We start from the raw sequence: 20,121 nt of genomic DNA, 5'->3' as shown, positions 1-20,121 counted from the left end.
TATGGAGACTTGCATCCTAGTCTGGAACAAATGAACTTCGACCTCCACTCATACAATCATCAAATCATGGAATGGTTTGTGTGAGAATGGACCTTAAAGCTCATCTTGTCCCACCCCCTGCCATGTGCAGGGACACCTTCCACTAGACCAGGTTGCTCCAAGCCCTGTCCAACCTGGCCTGGAACACTTCCAGCGATGGGGCAGCCACAGCTTCTCTGGGCAACAGAGAGGTGGATGGTTTTAGTTAGGATGGAGATCAGCCATTAACATGTTACCATTCTTTTGGAACAACAATCTCCCCAGCTAAGGCATCCATTTTTGGCAGAATAAATGTTTTTAGTGAGTTCCAATATGAGAATTTCTCTTTCAAGTATTAAGGCGTGATGGGATAAACACCTGTCATGCTCTAAGCATGTAATCACAGAACCGCAGAATGGTTTAGGTTGAAGGGACCTTAAAGCTCATCTGGTTTCACCCCCTGCTCTTGGCAGGGAGACCTTCCACTACACCAGGTTGCTCAAAGCCTGCCACGAGTTGCTTCTCATGGTGGAAGATAAGCAAATAGAACTACGGGTATTTTAAAAAACAGTATATGAAGATAAACATCCACAGTATAGGCATCTGAATAAAGTGCACATTCTTTGTAACAAGATTCCACTTGAGCTTTTTTCCTGATGTTTGGAAAGAATTATTGTCAAACTTGATGCTGTACCAAACAACTAACTGTTCCAATTGAATCATTTTTTGCTTATGAGAGCATCAAGTTAATTGTTCAAGACTACTTCTGCCACACTCTCATGTGCTTTGGGTTTTCAAATATTGTATCATTTTTGAAGTAGGAAGTTGTGGAAGTGTTCAAATACAGGTTGGACAGGGCTTGGAGCAGCCTGGGCTAGTGGAAGGTGTCCCTGCCCATGGCAGGAGAGTGGAACAAGGTGGTTGCGATGGTCCCTTCCAGCCCAAATCAGTCTGGCATTCTATAAGAGAAGCTGGTGAGTTGGTGAAGCAGCATTTTGCAATTCCACATGGATATCAGGGACAAAAGTTTTCCTCACTGAAGGATACTGAGCAGCAATTTTTCAGGAAAAGTACACCATATTGCAATGGAGGTCAATACACCAATTAAAGAAGTCCTCGACCCCAGACACCCCAAGCCAGGCTTCCTTCACATCAAGAATTAAAAAATCTATAAAAAAAAGACAATAATTTTAAGGGTTTTGCTTAACCCCAGCAGGCAGCTAAACCCCACACAGGTGTCCCTCACACCTCCTAGCAGGATACAGCAGAGAATCTGAAACATGAGAACGCTCCTGGGTTGTGATACAGTTTAACACCTACAGCAAACAGGCACACACAGGCAAAGCAAAGTAAGGGATCTCTTCCCTGCTTCCCACGGGTCGGCAGATATCCAGCCATTCCCAGAAAAGCAGAGCTTGACTTGGGAAGACAAAGGCTGTAACACTGAACATCTTCCTCCCTCATTTCCAGCCCAGCTCCTTCTGTCCAGTCCCCCCTAGCCTATGTGGGTGGAAGGGTTGTGCCACTGCAGGGGCAAGATCCTGCATTTGCCTCTGCTCGATTTCCTGAGGTTCCCATTGGCACAGCTCCCCAGCCTTTGGGGTCCCCTGACTGGTGTCACCTGCCAAGTGCAGAGGGCACACACTGACTGTTGTCCCAGTCATTATCGACAGTGTTAAAGACAGAAACATCTACTTCACATAACAATAATCATCCCCTCATTCTCTGGCTGTGGACACTACTGACTGGCTTTTTAGAACAGAAGTCATTTGTTGCCTTGTAAAATCCTCTGCAAAGATGTGATCCCAAATCAATACCTAACTGTGAGGTTAGGGAACGATCATGTGTAACAAGTGGCTACAGGGGAATTTTCTGTCATTATTTTGCCATATTTCTACCTGAGCAGAAAATTCAGAATTTCCTTCAGGCAAGCAAACGCTTTAATGAAAAGGGGTACGGCTGAGTTACTCAATGCTAATACCCTCCATCACTTCTGTTCTCTCCGTAGTTTCATGTGGTCCTTCGAGAAGATCCACAGGAGCATCGCGCACATCTTCCAGGGCGAGCTGGTGGCCAGCTTTGATGAGGAATTCCGCATTTTGTTTGCACAGTCGGAACCTCTCGTTCCTCCAGCCAATGTCCTGGCAAAGGCAGAGAATGCCTTCGCCATGGCTCCCTTTGGCAATAACATGCCTTTCTTTCCCAAAAAAGGCCCCCTGATGTTCCAGAGGGATGACAGTCTCTTCCCCTCCTTCATGGACAGAGTGGATCCGGACAGGTACTTCCTCTCCAATTTTCGGCGGGATGACATGCTGCGGCACACCGTGGAGGGGTCAGCCATGCGGATGTATAAAAAGGTGGAAATGGAGAATTCCCAGATGGATCCGGTCAGGGGCTTCCTCCGTTCCAAGCAGCTAGAGCTGGATGCCTTTAAGAGACACAGTTTTGCAGAAGGAACATTTGAAAATTTTGCTTCTTCCAAGCAGTATGCCCGGCAGATGTTCATGAACAACATGGATGAGTTCAAAATCCAATCCAGTCATTTCCAGAAGGACCAGTTCTACCAGTACCAGTTTGAACATCCCCATCTCTCTGGCAGACCTCAGGGATTCTTTGACAGGATTCGAGGGGGAAGGCCGGGATTCAATGAACTGGAAGACTATGGAGAGGGACCCCGATACCCTGAACTGGAACCCAGTTTCTCACAGGAAGGTTTCCCCTTACGGCTGGATTACGTACCCTCAAATTCTTCCAGGGAGGTGAGACACGGCTCCGACCAGCTGAACCCTGCAGGCAATGGCCCGATGGGAATGATGTTACGGAGGCAGAATATAGGACAGAAATTCATTTGCCAGACTTCTCCCACGCAGAAGCAGAGCCTGGAGCAGCGCTTGTTCCTACAGGACAAGGACGAGGACCAGGACGATGACAAGAACACACAGGAAAACAGAACAGGGTTACGGAACTGGAGGATATCTTCGTACCTCAGCGCGTACCAGTCTGAACCGGATGAAGGGCTCCCAATGCCGATGGAGTCCGAGGCGTATAATGATGCTCTTGGGGATCCCCTCCCAAAGCACCCCGCTGACCTCATCCCAGCCTTCAAATCCCCCACATCTTTCAATAGCAAGGCACTGGGAATTGACAGTGCCAAGGAATTTGCGGATCCTGATAGAGCAGGTGAAGAAACCTCGATAATGAAACCAGATGCCTTCAGGTCCAGGATAAATCCCTTGATCCAGAGGAGTTCCAGGCTCAGGTCCTCTCTGATTTTCAGTGCTGCCAAATTAGATCAGCCCAACACCACAATAGAAAAGGTGCAGATGATCCAAAAAGAGCAGATGTCCAGTGAGGTGACGAAGGACAATGAAACCATCAAGACGGCCACCTCCTCCAAAGTGGCTGAGCTGCTGGAGAAGTACAAAGCCGTGGGCAAGGACACAGAGCGGGGCACAGTCACCCACACCAAAGCTGTTTCAGGTTACCTACAGGAGGAATCACAGAACACGGAGAAGAAATGTACCAAATCCGTGCAATATAAGATTCTGGAGAGCAGGGTGCTGGACTCCAAAGACTCCTGCAGTACTTACAAAATGCACGGAGAGTTGGACAGAGCATTCGGAATGGCCTCATCCACCCCCCAGCTTGGGGATGCATTGAGTAAGGATCCCCTGGCACATCTTGGCACTAAGGTGGACAAGCTGTCATCTCGGTTTTACCCGATTGAGAACAAACCTGCTCTTCCAGAGAAGGAGAGTCTGATATATGTAGGAGACACTCAGAAATTGGCTCTTCCAGAGAAGAAGGACAGGGTGACCTTCAGAGAAGACACTCCAAAGTTAGTCAACACAGAAATGAAGAAACCACAAGTTAGGACAAGTACCACATCCTCAGCTCTGGAAAGCCTGTCTAGGAGTCCAGGGTCTGACAGCTCTCTCAATAAATCTGAGGAAGACTGTTCAAAACAAGAGCAAAATCCCATGGAATTTTTAAGAAAAGGGTCACTACGACTGAAGCAGCTTTTAAACCCAAAAGGTGAAAAGAAGTTTGAGGAGGAACCCGCTTCTGAGAGTGGAAAATGTGACAAGCAGGCAGTGGTGCTCAAACGATCGTCCATAGGGGACTGCCAGGAAGCAATGGAAGAAGAAAAATCCCACAAATTCGCAGCACCGCTCCCCCCCAAGAGCAGCCAGACAACGCAGGGGAGGTTCCCTTCCTCCACAGCCAACATCCTGTACAGCAGCAACCTGCGTGACGACACCAAGGTGATCCTGGAGCAGATCTCTGCCAACAGCCAGAAGAACAGAGCCGAGCTGGCCAAGCAGCTGCCATCCACCAGCAACCCTGACCTCTCCAGGTCAACCATGAGCTTGGAAAGAAAAGGGGAGAAGGAGAAAAGCTGCAACATCCACAGGTCGGAGAGCTTTGGGAGCCAGAAACGGAACTTCCAGCGGCAGCCGTCGGAGGACAGAGACACCCTCCTGAAAAAAATGGAGAACATGCGGAAGGAGAAGCGAGTCTACAGCAGGTTCGAGGTGTTCTGCAAGAAGGACGAACACACGAGTCCGAGTGAAGAGGAATATGACACAGATGCCAAAGACAAGAAGATGGGAAAATTCATGCCCAAAATCCTGGGGACCTTCAAGACCAAAAAATGATCGTAAAAATCCTATTTAATTCCATTTAATCACTGACTGTCACAGGGGAAGGAGGAAGAAACTTGTTTATGATGACTACAAACCCCACAGGCAATGCTCTTCTGGGTAAGTGAGCAGAAACATGTCCAGCATGAGCCTCCCACGGCACAGTTCGCTCCATAAAGTCAGGTGGTATCAAACAACCTTATTACACTATGTTCCTAATAAAATTATTGAACTGCCAACATGCTTAAAACACAGAAGTCTCTTTTTTTAAAAGAAGTCTCTGTTCTGTTACTGTACAGAACTGAAAGTCTCTGTTACACCCAAGGAATATTTTTCAGCTGACAAAACAATTCTACTTTTGGAAGAAAAGAATAAAAAATAGAAAATTCAATACTTGAGTTCAGGCCAGGAAAGATAAATACACACAGAGACACACATACATTAACTGGAAAAAGTGTTTAAAGCCTGTTGTTTCTCAGGTACAGTTATCCTTTCTCTGTAGCTCACAATGAATCAGTCACAGGAGGCATCTTTTTGAAGGTTTGCAGACCAAAAAAATATTGTAACCAACTTTTTGCCCTAATCTGTGACTCCGGTCTTGTCCAGCGGCACAGGCCCAGCTTTTGTATTTACCAGTTCCTGAGCCTGTGGGATCTGGTTTGCTTGAGGTTTGTTCTCCTGTGTGTAGGGAATTATTTGCTTTAAGGACTCAGCTGAAGGAGCAGCTGAAAAGGCCATAAAAAGGACACTGAAGTGCTATTGATGGAGATGGGCCTGGTTTTAGGAGGCCTTTTCGGCTTGAGGAAACAGCCTCAAGTTGTGCCAGGGGAGGTTTAGGTTGGATATTTGGAAAATTCCTTCCAAAACCCTGGAAAGGATTGTCCAGTCCTGACATAGGCTGCCCACGGCACTAGTGGAGTCTTTGAAACTTGAACTTTTCCTGGGATGCCAGCTCCCAGGGCAGCAGGCTGGACTTACGTATTTATAACAGTTAATGATTATTTTACTGTTTGCTGAAAACCTTGGGAACTGGATGTGCAGAATGACTGTCTGATCTGAAAAAAAAAATTAAGGTTGATTTCCATTTTAATACAAATGGTGGTAAAAATCTGCAGGAATCAAGAGCAGCTTTGTTGTAACATGAGGAGGTACACTGAGCAATAAAATTAGGAGAGGACAAAAGAGGAAAAAAAGGATGGGAAAAGGGGCCAAAATTGGGAAAAAAGTAGAAATGGATTTCTTATACCCATTTCATATTATCACAAAATCACAGGATGGTTTGTGTGGGAAGAGACCTTAAAGACCATCTGGCCCCACCCCCTGCCACGGGCAGGGACACCTCCCACTAGCCCAGGTTGCTCCAAGCCCCATCCAGCCTGGCCTTGGACACTTCCAGGGATGGGGCAGCCACAGCTTCTCTGGGAAACCTGTGCCAGGAACTGAGCACCCTCACAGGGAAGAATTTCTTCACAATATCTTTTCTAAATATCTCCTCTTTTAGTTTAAAACTGAACATTGTGACCCATCTCAGATACAGCCCATGATCTTTTATACATGTCCACAGCCATAAATGAGTTATTTTGTCTGCTCTGATTAATCAATCAGATTGAGTTATTGATGGGTCCCAAAATGAACTGCAGTGGCCGACAGTTGTTCTCTGTCAGCCAATACAGATTATTTTACTCTAGAGAGGTATGTGCATATATATTCTAGCTCTGTTTGTGCAATTCTTACATCATTCCACACCTCCCCAGCCCTTCCCAAACCCACCTGCTCCAGCCTCGTTCTGTAACAGACAAATTTGGAATTTATTTCTGCAGTGACAGGCTACATTAGCAATTTAGAATTTTGCTGTACTTATTTAGATGTTTAGGATTTTCTCTTGCTCAGGTGGAACATGTGCTTCTGCCCAGAGCCCGAGTGACACAGCTCTGCTGGTGACAGGTAGGTGACCAATTGCTGCAGGTGGCACAACCAACTATTGCAGAAGAACCAATTCCCTTGGCAGCAACTAAAGTCACTCTAAGAACAACTTGTTGGTGTTCCAGCCCAGCTACTCTCAGTCTGGGATGGGGGTCACAGAGGACCTTGGCTGTCATGCTGTGAGGGGCCAGGATCCAGGGGAGGTCACAGCTGGAATTGGGTGCCCTTCTCTCTCAAATGCCCCCCAACCAGCATTGGGACTCTCGGGAGCCAACCCACTGCTCAGAGCTCTGCCCACACCACAGGCTCACCTGGCACTGCCACTCCTACATCTCCCTGGACCTCAGACAGGCAGGAAACACCTGTACTATGAATATACCACAGTAAGCCTGGACTTCCCTGTGAGCTGCACTTCCTGGCTCCCTCCTGTTACCAGACTCCAGTGACCACACCTGCGACCAAGGGGAAGGCATTAATTTTTAATTAAGTAGCCTTGGGTGTTTAGACACCAGAAGATAAAATGGCAATTCAGCCAATGGCAGTGGTACTCACATGCTGGAATTCAGCACCTGAATCCCCTTGGTAACTGTAGTTCCAATGTTCTGGAATAACAATCATTTATCACAGGTGGAGTAAAACTTCAGGGACACAGACAAGAACTTCAAGTTAATGAGGAGAATGTATCCAAAATCCGCATTAAAACAGGAATATAAAGTTTCCTGTAGTCCCACTGTAGCCTGGTAACACCTTCACGATGTCTCAGCAATAGTATCTCATGGAACTCTGCTTTCTTAAAGCAAAAACAAAACAAAAAAAGACCAATTATTCATTGAAGACAGCCTTACCAACAGGTACTTTCCCTCTCAACACAGTGAATGCTGACTGAAAGACAAAGATTTTTTGTGGTGCAATATAAACTATTTATTAGTGCAATATTTACAATATTACATGGTAGGGAAGCTGTTAGATACTGTAGCAGAGCCCACCTGTGTTTCAAATGCTTTCCTACTTGATTTTATCAAAAATAAACCACAATGGTTTTGTTTATTTACCCCAGAAGAGTCATAGAAATGAGTGGAAATCAGAATGAAGGGCTGTAAGATCTGTGAAGAGTTTGATCTCCACGGTCTTCAGAGAACAGTTACCTGCTCTGTTCAAAAACAATCCACATTTAGGTAGACTGCTGAAGAATCCTGGAATGGCTTAGGAAGGGACCTTTTAAAGGTCATCCAGTCCCACTCCTCTGCCATAGGAAGGGACACCTTCCAGTAGACCAAGTTCCCCCAAGCCCCTTTCGACCTGGCCTTGGACACTTCCAGGGATGGGGCAGCCACAGCTTCTCTGGGCAACCTGTGCCAGGACCTCACCATCCTCACATGGAAGAATTCCTTCCCAGTATCCCATCTAACCCTGCCCTCTGTCTGTGGGAAGCCATTGACCTTTTCCCTGTCACTCCAGGCCTTTGTTCCAAGTCCCTCTCCAGCTCTCCTGGAGCCCCTTTAGGCTCTGGAAGGGGCTCTCAGCTCTCCCTGGAGCCTTCTCCAGGTGAACACCCCCAGCTCACCCAGCCTGGCTCCAGAGCAGAGGGGCTCCAGCCTTCAGAGCATTTTCTTGGCCTCGCACTTGGCCTTGCTGAAATTCAGGAGGTTCCCCTGGGCCCTGAATATGTCTAAAACCACTCAAGTATTAGAATATTGCAGTTTTCTGTAATTTTTTTGTGACAATTCAAACAAGAAGCATGACCTGACAGTGTTCACTGCTCTCACAAGTGTGGGAGCAAACATGCTGTGCCCTTGTCTGGTGAGACTGGAAGGCAGATGGGTTGGATTCCCTTTCCTGTTGGCTTGTCCAGAGGAAAGGAGGATATTGTCCCATGCTGTGACTAAAGCATTTCCTCATATTTTGCTCTCTCTTGTTGTCCCTGCTCAGTCAGGGGCTGAGGGATGAGCTGTACTTCACCTGGCTGGAACGTCTCCACATTCACTCGGGGTTTTGGGAGGCCTTTGTTATCGGAAGACTCTGCAGCGCAGATTTACTGATGGTTCCATAGGCCTGGGAGTAGCTGCCCATCGATGCTCTTGGATCACCCGCAGCTCCCACATTTGCAGTGATCTGGAACATCTTTTTACTGGGCTTCAGAAGGGGACGAACATCTTTGCTGTGACACTGAGAGTTTCTGGGATTCTATGTGAGAAAGAAAAGCCAAGATAAGTTAATAAACTGGAATCAGCTTTCTGGAACGCAAATAGGACACAGGTTTGGCTTTCGTCAGCATTACCCTTTCAGTGAACAAACACAAGGCTCAGAGCACATGTTGGCTGATCTTCTCCCTATTCTGCTCTTCCCGTCACAGAAAGTTGGTCACAATTCCCTGAAGATTTTTCCAAATTCATTGGTCATGTGTACACATGCATGCACATCAAGCTCCACAATCCCATTTGGGGATTGGCTCCTCTCACTCCCCAAACCTATCCATTTTGGACAGGATTCCAAAGCAGAGGGGTTGAAAGGTGAGTTGCAAGTGGGCTCCTGGACATGCTTGGAGTTTCTGGCAACGTGGGCTAATGAAAGGTGTCCCTGCCCATGGCAGAGGGGTGGAATGAGACGAGTTTTAAGGTCCCTGCCAACCCAAACCAGTCTGTGATTCTGTGATACTATGAATCTGTGGTGCCTCCTTCCATACTCTGCCAATAAGCTTCCTCTGATCACTTGTGCAAGTGCCACAAGTCACCAGGCAACAGCCAGCCAGCTCAGGAACAGAAAAAGAAGTAATTAAAGAACCTAGCGAGGGTAAGGACTTTTATAAGGAAGCATGGCCAAGAACCAGGAAGAGAGAGGAGCAGAGAGGACAGGACTGACACCTTGCTCACTAACAGCAATCCATTAGAATCACGGAATCATCAAGTCACATAATCGTTTGGGTTGGAAAAGTCCTCTGAGCCCAAGTCCAGCTGCTCCCCAAGCACTGCCAAAGCTCCAACTAACCCACATCCCCAGGTGCAACATCCACATGGCTGTTAAACTCCTCCAGAGATGGGAACTCCACCACTGCCCTGGGCAACCTGTGTCAGGCCTGGACAGCCCTTTCCATGAAGGAATTTTTCCCAATATCCAACCTGAACCTCCTCTGGCACAACTTGAGGCCATTCCCTCTTGTCCTGTCCCTTGTTCCCCAGGAGCAGAGCCTGACCTCCACCTGGCTCCTCCCTCCTGTCAGGGGGTTGGAGAGAGTGAGAAGGTCCTCCCTGAGCGTCCTTTTCTCCAGGCTGAGCCCCCCAGCTCCCTCAGCTGCTCCTGGTGCTCCAGCCCCTTCCCCAGCTCCACTCTCTTCCACTGAAGAGCGTGAAAGACGCGCTCCTCAATGTCCTTCTTGTCGTGAGGAGGCCAAAACTGTCCCCAGGACTGGAGGTGCTTCAGCAGTGCCAGCACAGGGGACAGGCTCTGCCCTGGGCCTGTGGCCACACTGTGTCTGCTACAAGCCAGGAGCCACTGGCTCCTTACCCACCTGGGCACACCCGGGCTCATGTTCAGCCCCTGTCACCAGCACCCCCAGGAACTTTTCCAGCTTTCCAGCCACTCTATCCCAAGCCTGGAGCACCGCAGGGAGTTGTTGTGACCCAAGTTACCACAGGTAAGGGTTAGAAGTTAAGCTACTCACATTGTAAAGGTTCTGCACACTTGTAGGAGGGAGCCCAGTGTTTGTCCATGAGATTTGTCTCCCTAGTTTCCCACTGGTGGAGATTCTGGGTTGCTGAGGTGGTGCAGAAAAGTTCCTGATCCCAGCACCAGGATTTGCATTTCCTGCAGAAGGAAAAACATGAGAGAAAGAAAGAAAATCATGAGGACACAGAACACCCTGACTGAGGCAGGAACAGTCACACACCCAACACTCATTCAACAGTGTTTTGTTCTTATGTCATTTTCCTCCCACACTTTCACCCCCTCGTTTTACCATGCAAATTCCCCTCACTTCTTTTACAGCATTCAGTCTCTCTTCTCTCTTCCCCCCAACGATGCCCCATGGTGTGTCACATCCTGGTGTAGGAGGGTGGTACCTACTCTGCACAGTGGTGTGTGTGATGGGGTTGTACATCATCACACTGATCTGTGATCTCTGACACACAGTTCTGGCCAAATCCTTGCTCTGGCTGGATCCTGTTGGCTGGACTCCAGCTGTGGCTCCTGCATGCACATGTGAAGGGTTTAGGAGAGGAGGTGCTGGTTCTTGCTGGACTTTTCTGGTGGGTACAGTCACTGGGCTGAAATTTGGGAGAAGTGGGCTGGATTCAGACTGGCTCAGCTGAATGTTTTCTCTCCGCCCTCGCTCCTTTAGAAGGCTCCTTGATTTTTTTTCAAGGATCAACTGCAGAACAGAAAAGCTGGCTAGACTTAATGCAGCAATACAGCAGAGGAACAAAACATCAAAACAAAGAGGAATACTTGTAAATATCTGGAATTTATTTCACAGTAACAAGTATAATTTTGGAACTGGATGATCTTTAAGCTCCCTTCCAACCCTAACCATTCTGTGATTCTATGATTCTATGGCTGTTGGATCCAGCATAGTATATTTCCCTCTAACCCAGTCTTTCTCAGACATCATGCTTCAGAGACTTTTCCTTTCCCAAAGGGAATTTAGATTTAAAGGTCTCTAAAAGATTCTGACAGTATGGAACTGACCGACCAAACACTGAGGTGTAACTGTGTCAGCAGGTATGGACAGCCCAGGGAAATACAAAGACAAGACAACAGAATTTGTTAAGTGTGTGCAAGAATGGAAGGTTACCTGGAGGATTAGGATTTGGGAAAACAGGATGAAAGTACCTCATATAATTTATTTCGATATTCTGCCACAGACAGCTGGACATCATCACCCAAAGGAAGGACCACATTATAATCCAAAGAGGGCTCCCTGGAAGGACAGTGGAATCTAAAGAGATGAGAACACATCATGTACTTCACTGACTGAAAGCAGCACCACAGACTAACACTATTTAAACAGGATTGTTAAACAATCTCATGTAAATAGGGTTGGAGAAAATGAAGAATTAGCTTTGGGGTTTTTTTCTGTAATGCATTTAAAGAAGACTTGTGCCAGGAACAGGTTTGTAATGCCTCAGAAGACATCAGGGGAAGCTGCACACTGGTGTCACTCTCACCTGTTCACATAAGGATGCTGCAGAGCCTCCTCTGCTGTGAGCCGTTTGTCAGGGTTAAATACCAGAAGTTTCTTCAGCAGATCCAAGGCAGGTAGTGGAGTAGAGGATGGGAAAATCTCCTCAAATGTTACTCGCTGCCTAGAAGACAGAAAACAATAATATGAGTTCCCAGTGTCCAATTCCCAGTGAAGGCAGGAATGACAGTTACGGGGATCACGCCAAGGTGACATCTGACTCCAGAGTTCACTCACAAAGATAATCACTGGATCCTGGAATGGTTTGGGTGGGAAGGGACCTTGAAGCTTATCTCTTGCTAGCCCCACAATCCCACAAATTCAGACCTGAGACCACAGAAACACATTTCTGTGTAATTTGCAATGAGAAGATGAAGTTTGATAATCTGGTTTTGCATTTTGGAACCCTAAATATAATTGTGAACATAATCAACAAGAGAGTATCTTATACATTTGAAATATCAGTTTTAAAACCCAAATCTTACTTATATTTTAAATAATTTCTATTTAAGAAGAGACCTTAGAGTCCCTTCCACTGCCTAAAGGAGCTCCAAGAGAGCAACTCTGGGCAAGGGCTGGGAGTGACAGGACAAGAGGATGGGCTTCCCACTGGAAAAGTGGAGATTAAAATGGGATATTGGGAAGAAATCCTTGCCTGTGAGGATAAGGAGTGACTGGAATGGATTTCCTGGAGAAATGGTGGCTGCCCCACCCCTGGAAGTGTCCAGGTTGGACAGGGCTTAGAGCAACCTGGGATAGTGGGAGGTGTCCCATGGCAGGGGGTGGCATTGGATGGTCTTGAAGGTCACTTCCCACCCAAACCATTCTGGGATTCCACGATTCCATGGTCATACAGACACACCAACCCCCCAGGCTTACCGGGAACTCATGTGGTTAATAACTGAGGCCTTGTACTCTGACTGCAGAGCCACAATATCTGCAATAATAAAAAGGTACTGTTAATGCCAAGATGAGGATTACCTCCGAGAGCTACACAGTTTAGGAAGGAAAGCAAATATTATTGGATGTTAGCATAGGAAATTACTCTCATAACACATAATGGGAGATCTGTGGAAGGGGAATGGAATATTACAAATTTTCTAAGATTATTTCTGAATTTGTATTTATTAATCATAGACTTCATAAACCCGCACTCTCACACCCACAGAGGCAGAGGCACCAAGATATCTGAATTTCTTATCTTCCTCTACCACTAACATTCACAATTCAGTCTCTAATTTCCTTGGAAAGGTGCCAGAATGACCCACAAGAAATACCTTCTCCTCTTATCCATCTGGGCTGCTTTCTCCCCCTCTTTAATCCCTTCTCTCAATCCCTTTCCCCGCAGCAGAGTCCTACCTTCTGGGGACGGAGCAGGGATGACCCTTAGGATCTGTTCTATTTGATTCATTGTTGATGTTCCAGGGAAAAGAGGCTTCCCAAGCAGCATCTCTCCCAGAATACAGCCAATGCTCCACATGTCTACACCTTTAGTGTAACTATAAACAGGAACAGAACAGAGTTAGGATTAAATCAAGCAAGTATTTTCCTGTACCTGCTATTCACATCACCTACATTGATCTATTTTGCTAGAAAACATGCTTGGAGACTTCTCAGATACGAATGCTCACATTTGAACTATAAATTGAATGACATTTGGGAATCATGAGACTGGCAAGCATGAAACAGAAAAGAGATTTAGCCTACTCAAAGGCTAGTCTAGGAAACCATAAAAGGAAATATATAACAGAGAAATGCTAGAACAAGGCAATATATAAAAGGTAATGCCAGAAAAAGGTAATATATCCTTTTCATATGACCAAGAATGAAGATACATGTTGATCTTTGGAAACAACTGACTTTTCAAGGCATTATGTATGTATAAAGTAGTAAAATTTACATTTTTAAGCAAAGTAAACACCATACAATGGGTATAGGACAGTTTGCAAAACATCCACATTTAAATTCGGGATACTACCTCAGCCTCTATTTATTTACTTTTCTGATTTTTCATCTTTAAGTCAAGAAAGGGACTAAGCCTGACTAACAGGCAGCTGGTTTAATGTTTGATTACAGAGTATTTCCTGCAGATCTATCAAAAACCACTCCTTCAATTTTGAAAGGAGGACTTATGTTCTCAAGCAAATTTTGTAAAGATGTGGGTTTAAAGGGAGAAAGAATAAGTCTAGTGGGAGAAAGGGTGACAAGCAGATAAGCTGCTCACGTATGTATATGAACACTCTAAGAACACAGGAAGGACGCGTACATAAAAACATGAGAGGTTTTATGTTGCAGAACTGAAGTTTAAATGTATATTGAGAAAACAGACTGACACGACATTGCATCCAGTGACATCCAAAACTGACACATTTAAGACTTTTAGACAATCAGTTTTCCCAGTGGTGAAGAAGTTCCAGACTCCCAGCCCTTCGCTCACCTGCGAGAGGCCAGGAGGATCTCGGGGGCGCGGTACCAGCGCGTGGCCACGTACTCGGTCAGCGCGGGGCTGGGCTGCTCCTCGCCCTGCTGGCACAGGGAACGGGCCAGCCCGAAGTCACACAGCTTCACACAGCACTCTGCATCCAGCAGGATATTGGAAGGCTGCATTGAACACAGGAGAATTAATTGGCTTTTGACTCTCTCAATAGTAGAAGAATATTATCAAGGTTCCTTTATTAGTCTCATGCTTGCATACTTTTTCACACTTTTCCTATGGAGCCAGGCCGGGAGAGCTGGGGGCGTTCAGCCTGGAGAAGAAGAGGCTCTCGGAAGACCTTAGAGCTCCTTCCAGAGCCTAAAGGGGCTCCAGGAGAGATGGAGAGGGATTTTGGACATGAGCCTGGAGGGACAGGAAAAAGGGCAATGGCTTCCCACGGACAGAGGGCAGGGTTAGATGGGATACTGGGAAGAAATTTCTCCATGTGAGGATGGTGAGGCCCTGGCACAGGTTGCCCAGAGAAGCTGTGGCTGCCCCATCCCTGGAAGTGTCCAAGGCCAGGTTGGATGGGGCTTAAAGCGACCTGGGATAGTGGAAGATGTCCCTGTCCATGGCAGAGGAGTGGGACTGGATGACCTTTAAAAGGTCCCTTCCATCTCAAATCAGTCTGTGATTTTATTTAGTGTTTGACAGAAAACTGGAGTGAAGGCTACAGACAATGACTGAAATGTACCTTCTGATCCCTGTGAATGACATTCCCCGAGTGGATGAATTTAGTTGCCTTCAGGAGCTGGTAGAGAATGTAACACTTGTGGATGTCTTTCAGCAAATTCCCCTTCTTAATAACAGCATGTAAATCTGTCTCTGTAATATATTACAGCAGTAATATATTTACATCAGTAAAGATCAGTAATATCATGAATGTTCATGTAAATCACCAGCACACCACTATTAAAGTGGGAATAAGGATAACTCCGAAGAGAGGCTGGATTTGAGTGGCTGCTGCAATGCTGAGTCTCACCCATGGACTCGAAGATGAGGTAGATATCCTTGTCATTCTCAGCTTGGATAACATCGAGCAGCTTGATGATATTTGGATGTTCTCCAAATTCCTGTGCAGGGAAGAGACCCAGCTGTCAAAATCACATGTTTTGCTTGTGAATCATAAAAAGGGACAATAACCTATTTTAGTTTGTATTATTGTCTAGAACAAACATTAATATGCTGTTTCCTCGATTAGGCTTCTTCTGAAATAAACTTGAAAAAAGAATTTAAGCTTCTTCCATAGTATGAAACCAGCCAGTTAATCTGAAAAATAATCTCTGTTGACTGAAACATTGGTTCTAAAAATCCCTCTATACCACTTAAAACAAATTCCTTTCTGATCCCTCAGTCTTGAACCTCAAGAAAGATGTATAAAATAGGAGGGGAAACTAAAATTCTTTAGTCTGCTGAGCCCCAAAAGTCACAGAAGTACAGGCTGAACAGCACATTAACTTCCCTCCCCAGCCCCCTGCTGCCAAATGACTCCGTCTTTCCTTCAGGAGAAATATCCTTCTTTTCCCTGCTCCTCCTCCACCCATCTGCTCCGGAAGTGCTGCACTTTCAGAGATGATCGAACTTACAGGTAATTTACTTCTAAGGAATTGTTTATATTTTTAGCTTTTAAGTTTGCAGCTTCTATTTCAGGCTTCAGGAATGACTAAAAAGTAAAAAAACCTCATCTCTTTACTACTTAAAGTTGGCAGTCTTAGGAAATACCTATTCCATGAGCCCTGTCTCACTTGTGTCCTTAGAAATAACATTATTTCAAAATATTGATGTTTCTACATGGACAAATAATTATAATGCCACTGATAAGGTCAATTATATCACAACAAGAGCAGTTTTAAGTTACTCCTTGCAGATCTTCCCTTTTTGTTTTGCTTTGATTATTTTAAGTGATCAAATTGCTTCCCACATGATGGGGAAAAGTAAATTTGGCATCCCCCATCCCAGCCCCCCTCTGATCATGGCAGTTAAAACGTTAAGAGAAACAGTTTACGTCCATAAAGAAGCAAGAAGTGACAGAAAGTGAAAGTCTACCTGTTGATGCTGCAGGAGACACATTGCTAAAAATGTGGAAAGAGCAGGAAAGAGTAAAAACAAGCGCAAATGGAGTGTGTTTCATTCAGGTGGGTTTGCCCTGAAAGGCTCTTTGCCAAGATGGTGCAGAAAAAACATTAAAGAGTTGTCAACACTAATCACTGATCACTGCATTTTGGAAAACAATGGGAAGAAAATATGTGGACATCAGAGATAATAAAAAATCAGAGTGGAGGAGGAACATGGACATTACCTGCAGGAACATAATCTCTCGAAACGTTCTCTGGAAATAAAGAAAAAGTAGTTTATTATCACCTCAAGAGAATGGCAAGGGATGCACTTCAATGAGAGGGTTAAATCCACTCCTCTTTTGTAGATGCCACAATACACAAAGCCTGACATTTATTGTTCCTTTTTATCCCAATATAGCTGCAGACTGTATTATTACATGCATAATTATCATCTTTCAGAGACAAAACTCTTGAAAATACCTATGGAATCCCACCACATCTCACAACACATCAGGACAAGGATTTCTCACCTGAGCATCTGTCCTGTTTCTGAAAGCATCAAAAATCTTTTTAACAGCAACTATTTCTCCTGTCCTGCGGTCGATTGCTTTCCAGACGATGCCGTAGGCCTGGGGAGAAACACAGACAGGTGAGCAGTGTGCTGACACCCTGTCCCAGCTCAGGCCTGCAGCGGAGCCAGAATGGACTCAACAAAGGACTGGAAGAGAGGTGATCACTCGCTACCTGGAAGAGAGAGAGAGATCAGGCCCCTCTGCTCTGGAGCAAGGCTGGGAGAGCTGGGACCTTCCAGCCTGGAGAAGAGAAGGCTCCGGGGAGACCTTAGAGCCTTCCCAGTGCCTAAAGGGGCTCCGGGAGAGCTGGAGGGGGACTTTGGACAAGGGATGGAGGGACAGGACAAGGGGGAAGGGATTCCTACTAGAAAAGCAGGGATGTACATGAGATATTGGAAAGAAACCTTTGCCTGTGAGTGTAGTGAGAGACTGGAATGGATTTCCTGGAGAAACTGTAGCTGCCCCATCCCTGGAAGTGTCCAAGGCCAGGTTGGATGGGGCTCTGAGCAAACTGGTCTAGTGAAAGGTGTTCTTGCCTATGGCAAGGGGGTGAAATGAGATGATCTTTAAGGTTACTTCCCACCCAAACCATTCTGTCTTTCCATGATTCTGTGGATGGAGACTGGCCCTGAGAAGAAGGACTTGGGGGTGCTGGTGGATGAAAAACTGGATGTGAGCTGACAACATGCACTAGCAGCCCAGAGAGTCAATCATGTCCTGGGCTGCATCAAAAGAAGGACAACCAGGGGATCAGGCCCAGCCAGCCTGGGGTTGTAACAGGCAGGTACTGCCTGACTAACCCGATCTCCCTCTGTGACAGGGTCACCCCCTCAGTGGCTGAGGGAAAGGCTGTGAATGTGTCTGCCTGGACTCTAGTAGAGCTCTGACAGCGTTTCCCACAACATTCTCCAGGAGAACCTGGCTGCTCCTGGTCTGGACAGGCGCACTGTTTGCTCGGTAACACCCGGCTGATAGCCAGTCCCAGAGAGTGGTGGGAAATGGGGCTGGGCACCAGTGGGGTTCCCCAGGCTCAGTACTGGGGCCAGTCCTGTTTAATGTCTTTATTGACTCTCTGGACAAGGGGACTGAGGGCACTTCAGTCAGTTCGCAGAGGACACCAGACTGGGTGGGAGTGTGGATCTGCCAGAGGGCAGAAACCTCTGCAGGGGTGTCTGGGAAGGCTGGATCAATGGGAGGGAATCGATGGGCCAAAGCCAATGGTGTGAGGATCCACAAGGTCCTGCCCTTGGGTCACAACAAGCCCATGAAATGCTCAAGCCTTGGGACAGAGCAGCTGGAAAGCTGGAAAAGAACCTAGAGGTGCTGGTGACAGTGGCTGAACAGGAGCTCAGGTGTACCCAGGTGGGCAAGAGGCCAATGGCACCTGGCCTGTGCCAGCAACAGTGTGGTCAGCAGGTTGAGAGAGGTAATTCTTCCCCTGTACTCAAGTTTGGTGAGATCCCACCTGGAGCACTGCATCCAGCTTGGAGCTCCTCAGTACAAGAAAGACATGGACCAGCTTGAGCAGGTCCAGAGGAGGCCATGGAGATTCTCTGAGGGCTGGAGCCCCTCTGCTCTGGAGCCAGGCTGGGACAGCTGGGGGGGTTCGCCTGGAGAAGAAAAGGCTCCAGGGAGACCTTATTGTGGCCTTTCAATACTTAAAGGGGGCTGAAAAGAAGGATGGAGAGAGACTTGTTACCAATGTCTGTAGTAACAGTATCACGGCATCACAGAATTGCTGAGGTTGGAAAAGCCCTCCGAGACCATGGGGTCCAACCACTAATGCAGCACTGCCAGGTCCAACATTAAACCTTTTTTTTTTTTTAATTAAAAACTGTACTATCTATTAGGGGAATGGGAACTTCTACCAGAGTTTTCCCTGTTCTGGATGACTGTGATACTTGCAAATGGTGATTGCTCAGTCTTACTTGTGGTAGAGATCCCATTTCCTTATTTTAGGTCATGGATTTGCACCTTGACTTTCCACATTCTAGGAGCTGCTTTACCTCGGCACGAGGGGATCATGCCCCACTCAGAAAGGCCCAGTTAATGTTTAAGTACTTGTACAAAGCAAAACAGCTGCAATATGTGATAGTGAGTGACTCTAGCGATTAAATACTCTTACAGTGAGTATCATGACATTGAGGCAGACTTCCCAGGAACATGTGTGGTCCTGGAGCATAGGTTCAGGACATTTGCCATGCATCAGGCAGTTGTACAAGTACCTCAGGTAAGTGCTACAGTACTTCCCTGTTGGCAACTGGGATTTATCTTTTTTTCTCCAAGTAACACTCCAAGTGACAGGACAAGAGGAAACAGCCTCAAATTGTGCCGGGGAGGTTTAGGTTGGACATGGAGAAAATTCCTCATGGAAAGGGCTGTCCAGCCCTGGCCCAGGCTGCACAGGGCAAGGGTGGAGTTCCCATCCCTGGGGGGTTTAACAGCCGTGTGGACGTGGCACTTGGAGACACGGGTTAGTGGAGGCCTTGGCAGTGCCAGGGGAGTGGTTGGACTCAATGGGCTCAGAGGCTTTTCCAACCCAAATGATTTCATAATTCTATGAAGCAAATGGTCCTCTCTCACATGACCCCTTGTAATTGCGCATGAAATACTTAAACACTCATATCAATGCAACTAAACAACGACAAAGAGCTGCCAGAATAGAAATGCAGATAATTGAGGAAGGTTTGGAGACTGTCTGAGGAGAAATATCTTAGAAATTACCACTGGCTCATGTACAGAAATATATTTCACGGAGAAGACATGACTTGATGCAGCATGACCTGTGAAGTGAGAGGGTTACAGGAAATGCAGAAAGATTTAGCAGGCACAGAGAGAATGTACTTTGAGACTCGGATCCATTTTACCATTTACTCCCGAGCTCCCATGCCCCTCCCCCCGAGTTCCCCCGGGTCACCTGGAGCTCCCACGGAGCCCTGAGCTCCAGACAGGACCCCTGAGCTCCCACAGGCACCTGAATTCGCCTGGGGCCCCTCAGCTCCCCGGGCCACCTGGAGCTCACTCAGGGCCCTGAACTCCACACGGGCCCGACGAGCTCCCACGGGCCCGAAGAGCTCCCACGGGCCCGACGAGCTCCCACGGGCCCCCGGGCACTCACCCCCTTGCCCAGGCGCCTCTTGATCTCGTACTTCTGGCACACGAGCGGCTCCACCTCGGGCGGGCTCATGGCGGCGCCTCCCTGTTGGCTCCCGCTGCCATGGAAACGGCCCCGCGCCCCGCGCACGCGCAGCGGTACCGC

The 20,121-nt window shown here is 47.0% G+C and overlaps 2 protein-coding genes across 8 annotated transcripts in view; one reads left to right on the top strand and one right to left on the bottom strand.

Annotated features, from left to right (window-relative positions):
* Positions 1 to 4,900, top strand: part of FAM83H (family with sequence similarity 83 member H) — a 17,429-nt gene extending 12,529 nt beyond the window's left edge. For both annotated transcript variants that reach the window (XM_027743316.2, XM_027743313.2), the window contains one exon: positions 2,027 to 4,900. In XM_027743316.2, the coding sequence (XP_027599117.1) occupies positions 2,027 to 4,676 (2,650 nt within the window). In that variant the 3' untranslated portion in view covers positions 4,677 to 4,900. The remainder of the gene's footprint in view (positions 1 to 2,026) is intronic.
* On the bottom strand, positions 1,312 to 20,121 carry MAPK15 (mitogen-activated protein kinase 15). 6 transcript variants are annotated; one of them, XR_003544962.2, is made up of 16 exons: positions 19,981 to 20,121; positions 16,821 to 16,919; positions 16,533 to 16,562; positions 15,216 to 15,306; positions 14,928 to 15,058; positions 14,195 to 14,358; positions 13,117 to 13,256; positions 12,637 to 12,694; positions 11,744 to 11,881; positions 11,409 to 11,514; positions 10,644 to 10,947; positions 10,243 to 10,385; positions 8,544 to 8,768; positions 7,137 to 7,374; positions 6,896 to 7,036; positions 1,312 to 2,915 (listed from the first exon to the last, which is right to left on the bottom strand). XR_003544962.2 is itself a non-coding variant. In XM_039390976.1 (14 exons), exons 1-13 carry the CDS (start codon positions 20,047 to 20,049, stop codon positions 8,565 to 8,567), a joined length of 1,677 nt encoding a protein of 558 aa, XP_039246910.1. In that variant the 5' UTR covers positions 20,050 to 20,121; the 3' UTR covers positions 7,044 to 7,374; positions 8,544 to 8,564. The 6 variants fall into 6 exon arrangements, 1 of the variants encoding a protein (XP_039246910.1); XR_005567130.1 differs by lacking the exon at positions 6,896 to 7,036 and having other exon boundaries at positions 1,312 to 2,446; positions 2,758 to 2,915; XR_005567131.1 differs by lacking the exon at positions 6,896 to 7,036 and having other exon boundaries at positions 1,312 to 3,503.

This window comes from Pipra filicauda, unplaced genomic scaffold (assembly GCF_003945595.2).
Source record: "Pipra filicauda isolate LSUMZ 115617 unplaced genomic scaffold, ASM394559v2 scaffold899_size56025_pilon, whole genome shotgun sequence".
Lineage (NCBI taxonomy): Eukaryota > Metazoa > Chordata > Aves > Passeriformes > Pipridae > Pipra > Pipra filicauda.
Note: the sequence above shows the minus strand (reverse complement) of the source record. Positions and strands in the feature narration are given on the sequence as shown.

Bases quoted from the DNA above. Each gene is read 5' to 3' on its own strand.
- MAPK15 (XM_039390976.1), bottom strand. From the start codon at position 20,049: ATGAGCCCGCCCGAGGTGGAGCCGCTCGTGTGCCAGAAGTACGAGATC. The intron at 16,920-19,980 runs GTGAGTGCCCGG...GTTTCTCCCCAG, and splicing joins AGAGGCGCCTGGGCAAGGGG to GCCTACGGCATCGTCTGGAA. The intron at 13,257-14,194 runs GTGAGCGAAGGG...TCCTGTTTATAG, and splicing joins ATCCTCCTGGCCTCTCGCAG to TTACACTAAAGGTGTAGACA.